This window comes from Cololabis saira, chromosome 11 (assembly GCF_033807715.1).
Source record: "Cololabis saira isolate AMF1-May2022 chromosome 11, fColSai1.1, whole genome shotgun sequence".
NCBI lineage: Eukaryota > Metazoa > Chordata > Actinopteri > Beloniformes > Belonidae > Cololabis > Cololabis saira.
The window spans coordinates 16,391,754-16,403,659 of record NC_084597.1 but is presented as its reverse complement, the minus strand read 5'-3'; the positions used below and the strand labels follow the sequence as shown (position 1 = coordinate 16,403,659).

General features: G+C 36.6%; 1 protein-coding gene across 2 annotated transcripts in view; it reads left to right on the top strand.

Moving 5' to 3' along the window:
• Positions 1-1,753: 1,753 nt before the first annotated feature.
• hexb (hexosaminidase B (beta polypeptide)) overlaps positions 1,754-11,906 on the top strand; it is a 12,339-nt gene continuing 2,186 nt past the window's right edge. The window contains exons 1-11 of one of the 2 annotated variants that reach the window (XM_061733814.1): positions 1,754-2,058; positions 2,149-2,300; positions 4,594-4,659; positions 5,897-5,943; positions 6,066-6,176; positions 6,286-6,387; positions 6,465-6,597; positions 6,675-6,855; positions 7,678-7,764; positions 7,867-7,939; positions 11,335-11,515. In XM_061733814.1, coding sequence (XP_061589798.1) covers positions 1,814-2,058; positions 2,149-2,300; positions 4,594-4,659; positions 5,897-5,943; positions 6,066-6,176; positions 6,286-6,387; positions 6,465-6,597; positions 6,675-6,855; positions 7,678-7,764; positions 7,867-7,939; positions 11,335-11,515 — 1,378 coding nt within the window. In that variant the 5' untranslated portion in view covers positions 1,754-1,813. Of the gene's footprint in view, positions 2,059-2,148; positions 2,301-4,593; positions 4,660-5,896; positions 5,944-6,065; positions 6,177-6,285; positions 6,388-6,464; positions 6,598-6,674; positions 6,856-7,677; positions 7,765-7,866; positions 7,940-9,783; positions 9,959-11,334; positions 11,516-11,906 lie in introns of both variants that reach the window. The other variant, XM_061733815.1, reaches the window with a different exon arrangement.

Here is an 11,906-nt window from a genome sequence, read left to right as displayed (position 1 = left end):
TTAAAATGTAAGATAGTGAACCTGGGTTGGTGGAAAATTTCCCTTATTTTTAAATCCAAGACTTGACAGGTGAGGTTTATAGATGTAGTGAAAGAGGACATGAAGGTAGTTGGGGTAAGAGAAAAGGATGCAGAAGACAGGCTCAAATGGAGGCAACTGATTTGCTGTGGCGACCCCTGAAAGGAAAAGCCGAAAGGAGAAGAAGAATAAGGCTACTATGTAAACTTCTGATATCAAGCTCAACTTCAGAGTAAATATAGAACTCACTATTTTCTGTGTTGAGGATGTTTTCATTTATTTCACATCTTTAATTAATCAATTAATAAAAAAAAAAACTGTGCTTGAGATTATTTATATATTGTCAGACACTAAATAAACCTTACTTGAGAAACACAAATGTAGGACGGAGTATTAGAGCCAAACTAAGACAAAAAAAAATTGGAAGTTACGAGAATAAAGTCGTAAAAATTACGAGAATAAAGTCATAATAGAATAAAGTCGTAATATTATGAGAATAAAGTCGTGATATTACGAGAATAAAGTCGTGATATTACGAGAATAAAGTCGTAATATTACGAGAATAAAGTGGTAAAATTACGAGAATAAAGTCGTAATATTACGAGAATAAAGTCGTAAAATTCTGAGAATAAAGTCGTAATATTGCGAGAATAAAGTCGTAATATTGCGAGAATAAAGTCGTAATATTGCGAGAATAAAGTCGTAATTTATGAGAATAAAGTCGTAATATTGTGAGAATAAAGTCGTAATATTGCGAGAATAAAGTCTTAATATTGCGAGAATAAAGTCGTAATTTATGAGAATAAAGTCGTAATATTACGAGAATAAAGTCGTAAAATTCTGAGAATAAAGTCGTAAAATTCCGAGAATAAAGTGGTAAAATTACGAGAATAAAGTCGTAATATTACGAGAATAAAGTCGTAAAATTACGAGAATAAAGTCGTAATATTACGAGAATAAAGTCGTAAAATTCTGAGAATAAAGTCGTAATGTTGCGAGAATAAAGTCTTAATATTGCGAGAATAAAGTCGTAATATTACGAGAATAAAGTCGTAATATTACGAGAATAAAGTCGTAAAATTCTGAGAATAAAGTCGTAATATTGCGAGAATAAAGTCGTAATATTGCGAGAATAAAGTCGTAATATTGCGAGAATAAAGTCGTAATATTGCGAGAATAAAGTCGTAATTTATGAGAATAAAGTCGTAATATTGCGAGAATAAAGTCGTAATATTGCGAGAATAAAGTCTTAATATTGCGAGAATAAAGTCGTAATTTATGAGAATAAAGTTGTAATATTACGAGAATAAAGTCGTAAAATTCTGAGAATAAAGTCGTAAAATTCCGAGAATAAAGTGGTAATTTATGAGAATAAAGTCATAATATTATGAAAATAAAGTGGTAATTTATGAGAACTCTAACAGGAAGAGCAGTCTTCTCCCTGTGTTAAAATGAGGAATATTGAGCAGCTTGTAAATTATATTTATATATTTATAATATATTACAACTTTATTCTCGTAATATTACGACTTTATTCTCAAAATATTACGACTTTATTCTCGTAATATTATGACTTTATTCTCGTAATTTTTTTGTCTTAGTTTGGCCCTAATACTCCGTCGTACAAATGAGTAAAGAATCTAAATGTATTTTCAAACTGGTTCCCCTTTAAATGTTGGTATTCCTTCTTTGAAGCGCCGCCCCGCGGGCTCATGAATAAAGCCGTCGTGTTTCCGCTTTCCCAGCAGTCTTGTGACTGAAACTAAACCAGTGCTTCCGTTTACTTTCATTCATAATGTTGCAGTTTACGTTTCTCCTGCTGGTTCTTGGATGCTGCCAGGGGCTGCAGCCGGACTACGACTCCGAAGACTTTCAGCCCGTTGTCCAGGCTTCAAAATACGGCTCTCTGTGGCCTCTGCCGCAGAAAGTGCAGATCTTGGACGTTTGTTTCAAGTTAAGTGGCTCCAATTTCAAATTTACTGACGCCAAAGACTCGTCTGCCGGTCCGAGCTGCGTCCTGCTGCAGAATGCATACAGGAGGTGAGGAGATTAACTTGTTTATTTATTGATCAATCCCCCTGAGTGGTTGAGGTGGTGTAGTAGTGATGCATTCACGGACTGTCTCTACAGGTATTTTGAATACTTGTTTGGAGCTGCTAAACAGGTGAAGGCTGGCAGAAGCTGGCTGACTGGTTCCACTGCGGTGACACAACTGCAGGTGTGGATCACATCACCTGACTCTGAGTGTGACACCTACCCCAGTGTAACATCTGACGAGTCATGTGAGTACCTTCACTCCTCATCATGTCATTTCAGGAAGTACTTGTATAGCCTACAGTAAGTTCATGTACTTTCGTTTCACCTGAGCTCCTTATGCCTTAAGCACAGTACTGGAGTTGAGGGGGGATGAGGGGGGATGGCATCCCCCCTGAAATAAAAACGGTCCAAATCATCCCCCCTGTGAAACTGCCATCCCCCCTTTCTATCCCTTATGTCATTTCATCACTGAATGTGGTTTTACTGCTATTTCAACATTTAGAGTCATCACCAGAAAAATAACACCAGAAAAATAACTTATTTGACAATTTTCACCTGTTTCAAGTACATTTTCACTTGAAATAAGTAGAAAAATCTGCCAGTGGGACAAGATTTATCTTGTAATTACAAGCAAAAAAAATCTTGTTCCACTCGCAGATTTTTCTACTTATTTCAAGTGAAAATCTTCTTGAAACAGGTGAAAATTGTTTTTTTTTTCCAGTGATGAGTCTTGTTTTAAGTATAATGAGATTTTTTTTACTAAAATGAGACATTTTAACTAGAAATAAGACAAATATTCATGTTAAGATTTTGAGTTTTTGCAGTGATCCATTTTAATTATCCTGTGAAGGACAGTCATAATGATAAGTTCAGAAAACAGTTTTTTATTGTTGTGTTTTGATGTATTTGATGTAAGCCCAGTGGATATTTAAAGCTTACAGAAGGCTGCATGTAAAGATAAGAGATAAGATAAGAGATAAGATAAGATAAACCTTTAATAGTCCCACAGAGGGGAAATTTGCAGTTTACAGCAGCAAAGGGGATAGTGCAAAAACAAGAGGCAACAATAGGAAAAGTAATAACACAGTAATAATAATAACACACTATAAACAGTAACTGGTATACAATAATAATAATAATAAGAATAATAATAAGAAAGATAAATAATAAGAAATACTAGTATATGAAAAAGATAACAGACGGATATTTACAGAAATGCTGCTATATCATTCCTGCAGTATTTCTGCAGGTGTTTTGGTCAGTGCTATTATTTGTAATATATTATATTATTTGTAATCAGCACAAATGATCTGTCCCCATATGATAAAATCCACCATCCCCCCCTGATTTTTTTTTTTTTACAACTCGAGTACTGCTTAAGCATATCCCAAAGTTTCCAAATGTAGGTAAGATCTCAGGTCATAATGACTGATAAATGTATGCACAAGATGTTTCATGCTCTCAATCTTTATTAATTTCAGCCTAGTGTATATTAGCATCGTTATTTCAAGATTGATCTCTGACTAGATACGGATAGATTGTAAGAAGAAGGACAAGGTCCAGTGATTTGTTGAACTCTATCATGTCAAAGACATCTGCAGTGTGGCAGAATTTGCAAGTTAACTTTGCAAGCAACAGTTTGCATATCTACGGTACATCAAACATGGTGTTTCACCTGAAACGGTAAGCCAACTCCCCCCATCTATTTTAAACCCCAAAATAGCTGAATAGTTGATTTTGAGGGGTTCAATCGACCAAGAATTTCTTTGTTTGATTACAGCCCTAGTACAAATCCAGAGGAGTAATACAATGTCTCAGTATCTTGGTAGATGGACTGAAGATTTTTCTTTCAAAACCTCTACAGAAGTTAAATATGCTCTTATCGTTAAGACTTTGCTGACTGTATATAGATAAGTCTTTGAATTTCCTGTCATTTCTAAAAATCTCTGCTTGGAGGGAATTTTTTTATTTCTTTTTTTATGTACACAGTTTATTTAAGAATCGAAAATACTGCAGGCTAAGAATTTACAAAAATACAATTTTCTCCAAAGAGTACATGGAAGATGAGACCAAAAAATCCCGTCAAAGACAACCCAATTCACTTGTATTATATTCCAGTTCATTGTAATTCAGTTATTTAAATTCATACTAAAAGAGTCCAGATTCATCTAAGTTCATGTAAAAAAATAAACAACAAAAACAGATTGCATGTATTCCCCATACTGAGGAATCACAAGGCAAAATATATAAGCAACTATTTCTAGTAAACTACTATTTCATAAAATTTTGAAACATTTTTGAACGCTTTAAGTTATGAGTTTGAAAAAAGAAAAGCACATTTGCTAAACTATTGATGCATCATAAGGCATTTTTGGTTTTATTTTATTGGAATATTCATTGTTCATGCTTGTCTGTGACGAACTTTACAAGGAATCTAGAGACCATCATCTTAAACTCATCAATCATCTTAAAACATTTGTCCAGCTTTTACGGTACTGAAAATGTATTTGTAATTTAAAAGAAAATGCTTGTTTGCAGACGAGCTGACGGTGGATCAGCCAGTCGCCGTCCTGAAAGCACCGACGGTCTGGGGAGCCCTGCATGGTAGGATATGAATCTTTTAAGTCTTTTCGTCAGATAGTATTTTTTTTTTTTTTTTTTTTAATTCTATAATTTATTATTTATTTTCTTTGACTTTATTAAGATTTATTTATGAATTGGCTTTTACTTATATAGCACTTTATGGCTTAGCTTAAGATGAAGACAGGAAACTTGAAGCTAAATACCAGGAATAATGACACTATTCCTGGAGACACTGCTGTGAGATTGCTGCCACTGCTTATCCCCGAGGTGTGCTTCCCGTACAACAAATTAAACCAACATGGTATGATGCATCATTAAACTAACGAGCATCTGATGTTCGACTGTTTCTTGTACATTGCTTTACCATGTAAGCTTTAACCACAGCAGTCAAAATTGCAACATTTCCGAATGTTTGATTTGACTTCAGCAACAGAAAATTCACTGTTCGAATGCTGATTTTTGAGAAACACCCGTGTCACGTAACGATGGATCGTACTGTGTAGGTTATCAACATTGTTGCCTTCTTTGTTCGAATTCTGTTTTCCATGGTGACCTGAAGTCCCAAATTCCACTAGTGAACAGTGGTGTTGATCGTTTTCTCATTAAACTGTAAAAATATAAATATTTTGGACTCCATAAAACTATTGCTAACAGATGAAGGCTTGTAATCAATGTGCTAAATTATTTATTTTCCAATTAGTTGATAGAATAATCGTATCGGATAAATGAAATGATCAATAAATGCAACTTTAAATGTTTTAGAATGATTTTCGCTCTTATTTTCTTTCTTGAACATTTTACACATCTTGTTAGCCATTTCACAGCAACCAAAATTCAACATTTTTTACATAAATAAAATGTAATTATTTGCAGTTGTGATGCTTGGTAGTTGGTAGTATGGTAGGAAAAAAACATGCTAGCATTTATTTTTCTTTCTATCACCTCTATGCAGATGATACCCAACTCTACCTGTACACGCATACATTTCGTTTCGACTCAAAACTGCTTAGATGCATATCTTTTTGGTTCCTAATGAAAATGAAATTAGGGGGAACTCTCGCAACCCCCTAAAAATGATCATGTAGGAACTTTTAAGTTAACCGTTTTGGGAAAAAAGTGTCCAATGTCTACAAATAAATGTACTCTGCTTTTAATGTCCATTTCACTTTAAATATTTGGAAATGGGCTTCAGTATTACATTGGAAATCACTATAAAAGTTTTTTTTTGATCAAATTTCTTAAACCTTTTTCATTTTAGGTTTAGAAACATTCAGCCAGTTGGTGTATGAAGATGAATATGGAGCTGTAAGTGAAGACCGTCTGCTGCTTCTTACCTCCTGCTATCATTAAATTAGGACTTTTTGAGCAGTTGTATGTGAGTTATGTCATTAAATCATGCTTTCTTTAAATTTTCTGAAACCTTTCAGAAAAGCATCAACTCGACAACAATCAGCGACTTCCCGAGGTTTGCTCATAGAGGCATCTTGCTCGACAGCTCGCGGCATTTCCTTCCCATTAAGGTCATCTTGGCCAATCTGGTATGTTCGACTCTTTTCTCTATTTTCATCTGTTTATAACTTGAGGTGTGTGTGTGTGTGTGTTGTTTTTTTTTTTGTTTTTTATAAATGCTTTGTGTTGCTCAAACAGGAAACAATGGCGATGAACAAATTCAACGTCTTCCACTGGCATATCGTTGATGATCAGTCCTTCCCTTACATGAGCCGAACGTTCCCACAGCTGAGCCAGAAGGTCAGTAAGACGATCTCTTTTGTTAAATCTCAATATAAAAATCTATGTTTAAATTTACGCATTTAATATGTTCACAGGGAGCTTACCACCCGTACACGCATGTTTACACGCCTGCTGATGTAAAAATGGTGATCGAGTTCGCTCGTATGAGAGGCATTCGAGTCATCCCAGAGTTTGACACTCCTGGACACACGCAGTCCTGGGGTAAAGGTGAGTTTCCCAGATGGTCCATTTTCTTTTTTCTTTTATTCTGCTCATACAGTTTTTCTTTTTTTCCCCTCATTCAGGCCAGACTGATCTGCTCACGCCCTGTTTCTCCGGCATCAAACCCTCCGGCACCTTCGGACCGGTGAACCCCATCCGGAACACCACATACAAGTTCATGGATCAGTTCTTCCAGGAGGTCAGCGCCGTGTTCCCTGACCACTACGTTCACCTGGGAGGGGATGAGGTCGACTTCACCTGCTGGTGAGACTTTTTCCATAAAGATATCAGCAACTTTATCCATACTTGACGTATTGCAACATTGTTTGGGGCGCTTCTTATTCTTCGTACCTTAACCAATTATTTTTAATTCAGAAAAGATTCTTGAGAATGATCTCATATTCTTCTCATCAAGCACCTTCTGCACCCTTATTTAGCAAATTTAAATTATTATCAATTTTCTCTATTAACAAGTTTCAAACATGCCTGTTTATGTTTAAGTTCATTCATTTCAAACAAGACATTCCAGGCACTTTTCATAATTTTTTTCTGTTATCATCAGATATTCACTCTTATTCAGTTAGAGGTGGGAAGAACTTTCATTTACCTCTTTGTCGTACCTGCAGTCACCAATCCTTTATTAAATTCCATGGCCCTCAACTCTGGAACTGTTTAGATAGATCTCTTAAGTTAGTGTCATCCTTAAAAATGTTTAGGACCAGCTTAATGGGGTATCTTTTATTTAGACAAAATTAACAGGCTATTCTTACTGAAATGAAATTGCCATTTCATGGATATTTTTGTTTGTGTACTTATTGTATTTTTCTTTGTTTCTTTTACCTTTTCTTTTTCCTTTCTATTCTCTTGCTATTGACTGTTTTGTTTTGGTGATTTTGTATTGAGGGGAGGATTTTTTCATAAGCCCTTCGGCCTTCTTTTCCTCTCCTGCACAAATTATTTGTCCTTGTATGATTAAAAAAAAATAATTATTGTGTTATCACTGTGCAAATAAAAAAAAAAAAAAAAAAAAACTTCAGCTCAACCTGGGCGTTGAGACGGATGTTAACTGCTGGTTCGGTCCCACAGGAAGTCCAACCCAGACATCCAGAAGTTCATGGCCGACCAAGGCTTCGGACAGGACTACAAAAAACTGGAATCCATCTACATCCAAAGGTGTGTTTATTCATACTTTTATGGAAGTGAGATTATAATTAGTTTATTATTACCTTATTATTGTTGTTATTGTTATTATTTTAACCTATTTGGTCCTAATAGACTCCTAGATATTGTCACCACAACCAAGAAGGGCTACATCGTCTGGCAGGAGGTCTTTGATAATGAAGTCAAGGTAGGACGCTCACGTGCTGGCATTGTTTTAGGTATTCTCAGTACCAATTTTCCTGTGTGTAAGTATTTCCAGTTTCTTTGATGTAGCTTCTTCTTTAATAAGAAAGAGCCATAATTGAATCTTGTTAGTTTATTTGTTTTTAATTAAAAAATCTTAAATAAAAATGTAAACAAGTGCTATTTGATCATAGTAAAACGTAATTTTCTGTTAAAGGAAAACAAATGAAATTAGAGGTGCTTGTAGGGCTTTTTTTCTTTTTGTAATTTATATACAGTTGAATCTGTTTCTAATTGTATAGAATTACAACACTGGCAAATTTTAGTTGTTTTTAAAAGCAGTATGTTCAAGAAGGTTATGAATGTGGGCTTTAAGCTTTGCTCTCGGAATATAAACATCTAAATTCGAGGAAAATAGTTTAGAAGTTACGTTTTTTTGAATTTATAGAACTGGCTCGAGATTAATTGTACAATTGACCAAAAAACGTTATAACTGGGAAACATCCAAGCTGCTCCTTTATCACGTCTTCTTCAGTTAAGCTGGTAAAACGACTTGGGGTGATTCCAGAGTCTTGATTTTGCATTTGCTGGTTCCAACAAATATAAAAAGAGCCTTCAATGCAAGCAGAAGAAGAAATGGGCTACCAAAACAAAACCACTCAGTCAGAGAGATGGCAGTAAAATTTAACCATTAGCCAAATCAGTAGTGGTGTATGATGGGACTTTCAGCTATGCAATTTGACCATAAAGAAAAACCCTCAGCACTGATGGACTTAACTGTCTTGAACAAAAAGGCTGAACTGGAGTTTAGTAAAACACGCTTCAAAAGCTTTAAGTCGACCACATGCTACAAGATAACCCCCCTCAGCTATCTCAAGTAAAGTTCTGATCATCTGGATAGGGCTACTGATAGTCAGATTTATTGCGTCATTAGGTTCTTAAAGCTCATATTTATTGTCTTACTTGAATATAATTTAGATTTATTAAAATAAAAAACAACAACAAAGATTGTCAGTGATCAAACATTTCTAGCTCTTTTCTCAAGTGGCTGCTTATGGTAACTTCATAACTCTGTCGGTTCCTTTAGTTGAAACTAGGGTTGCAAAATTCCGGGAATTTTCAAAGTTGGAAACTTTCCATGGGAATTAACGGGAATATATGGGAATTAACAGGAATAAATAAGAAATTTACAGAATTGAAGGTTGGCCCTTAACAGGGAACTTAAATATAGTTGGGGGAAATATATTGTAGCATAGTCTTGGCTAAAACAACCAGATTTAATGCAAGTACACTCCTCAATCACATGCACACAGCACATTGCTTACTGCAGGGCTATTGAGGCCACGCCCCCTACATGCACTGTGCATTCCTCCATCACATGCACAGGTGATTTCTTGAAGCCTGGAGGCCACACATTTGAGCTCAAAGCACAAGACTATTGAAGCCACACATTTGAGCCCATGGACTATATAAAGTCAAGTAAGTTTTGATAATATTATGGGGTAAATATATTTGATCTATAATGGTATTAATGTTTAACTTGCAAATATTAAATAAGAATGTATTAACACAGTAGCTAGCTAGCTGGTAAGTTAGGTGCTAATGTTTGGATATGATACAGTTTGTTTAAATTACCCCCAATTTCCAGTTAATTCCCATAAATTCCCAATAATTCCCATCCGATTTGGAATATTTCCAAAATTCCCCAGCTAAACTTCCCATGGAAAGTTTCCGGAAAGTTTCCGGAAATTTACCGGAAATTTTCCACCCCTTTTGCAACCCTAGTTGAAACCAATTCAACTGTAGTCTCTAAACTAAAGACAGAAGCTTGGCTTGTAACGATTGCAGCTGAAACCAGACACGGTAGTGCACGTGTGGATGTCCGGTGGGAGCGCTGCAGAGATGAACAAGGTGACAACAGCCGGATACACCACTGTCCTCTCTGCCCCATGGTACCTAGATTATATTAGCTACGGACAGGACTGGCAGAAGTACTACAAGGTTGAACCGCTCAACTTCAACGGTTGGTTGTTTTTTGTTTGTAGTTTTTTTTCACTCTTATCCTGAATCCATTAACTCGGAGGGGGATTTAATTTTGGGGGTTTTTTTTTGTTTTTTTTTTCTTTCCCTTCTTCTTTTTCAACAGGCTTACACTTAAAAACTGCACAGTTGTGACATTGTGTGTTCATGCTGAAGTGGGCAGAGGGTACAGTGAGGAGGATGGTTTAGTTTGAGGTTTTAACCAGGATTTTATTTCGGATAAGCAGGTGGTGAGGAAGTCGGAGGTGGAAGTCGGTGGGTTGGGGGGGGGGGGGGTTGATTTGCTGGAAAGGTAAAACTGGGTGTAATCCACCAAGCAGTGGAAATGGATATTGAATCTGCAGGAAAATATGGCCAAGAGGAGGAAGGTAGCCGAAGAGAAGATGCACTCATTTGTCCCCAAGGAACACCTGCTGTAACAGGGGAAGGGTGGGATCTGAAAGACTTCGGTTGGATAAACCGAGTGCAGCCTGAGAGATGTCAAAAGGTTGCCAGTGGGAGACAACCTATTGATGAGAATAAAGTGAGAAATTATATCAGAGGACGAGAATAGTGAGTAAACCAGACTCTCCTGCCATGAGAAGGTTGTCAGGGGTGGTAACCAGACTGGAATTGTTTATATAGGCAGTTTTTTTCACCATATCCATCTCCACCCTGTGGAGGGCACTCATTTTTAGCCCCTTGTATTCACAATCTCATTCTTTCAGTCACCACCTCGACGTGTAATGAAGACTAAACAGAGACCTTTGCTTTTGGCTCATCTTTCCCATGATCAGAACAGACCAATAGAGTCTGCGTTACTGAAGATATCGCTCTGACCTCCCCATCAATCTCCTGCTCCAAGACCCGAAGATCCACTTCGGGCATCACATCGCTCGTAACTTAACAAGGGGACATGGGTAGAAGATCCTCTGCTGGGGACTAGATGGTTGAGGGTCCTGTCTTCTGACATCGCCAACTAAGTACTTGTCTTGGTCATTCTTTGTTGATTAACCTGCCTTGTCAAGTAATAGAGCTTGAAAATGACATATGGATATACTTGGAGTGGGCATTGGAAGATATTTCCTTTCACAATGAAATAATTGAATTATATTTTAGTCCTGTTTTGGTTTGGCATGCTTTATTCCCAGGAGGAACGCAGCAGTTTCTTCTTTTTGGAGTTTTTGTCTCTGGTGTTTTTTACATTTTGCGTGAAAACAACCACCCCGAGCGAGAAAGAAAGCTTGAGTTTGTTTTTAAACAGACTAAAGACACTTCAGGTGTGACTGGAACGTACACCCATCAGCCCCTGCGCGTTTTCTGTTGTTTATTGAAATCATCTTCCTACTCCTGATGCCTCCATGTATGTGTGCCATGTAGCTGAAACCAGACACGGTTATCCATGTCTGGAAGGGAAATCTGCAGGCATACCAGAAGGAGATGGCAGACATAACATCAGCAGGGTACCAGACCATGCTGTCCACTCCCTGGTACCTGAACCGCATCTCCTATGGCCAGGACTGGCAGGGCATTTACAAGGCTGACCCACAGGATTTTAAGGGTTTGTGTTCGCATGATGGTCTCCATATTTTGACTTGATTATGCCTTTCATTACTCATTGTTAGTTTGTTGTTATGTTTTTAATTCGTTCACACAGTCCTGGTCAAAATAAGAGTTGGCACAAAATTGAAAATATCTTTTATTTGAAAGATGCGGTAGACCTCGGACAAAATGGTAGTCCAGCACAGGGACAGGTTTTTCTTTTTATTATTATGAAATGCAAATGAACCAGGTATGTGTCAATATTGAATCCCCAGCGATGTTGATCCCAACTAATCAAAGTGGAGCTCTATGGGAATGTTGTACTTTATTTTTTTTTTTTTTATCCACGATTTTTTTTTTCCCATTTTTTTTTTTTTACCAAATATTCCTGTCAATATTTTATTCAGATT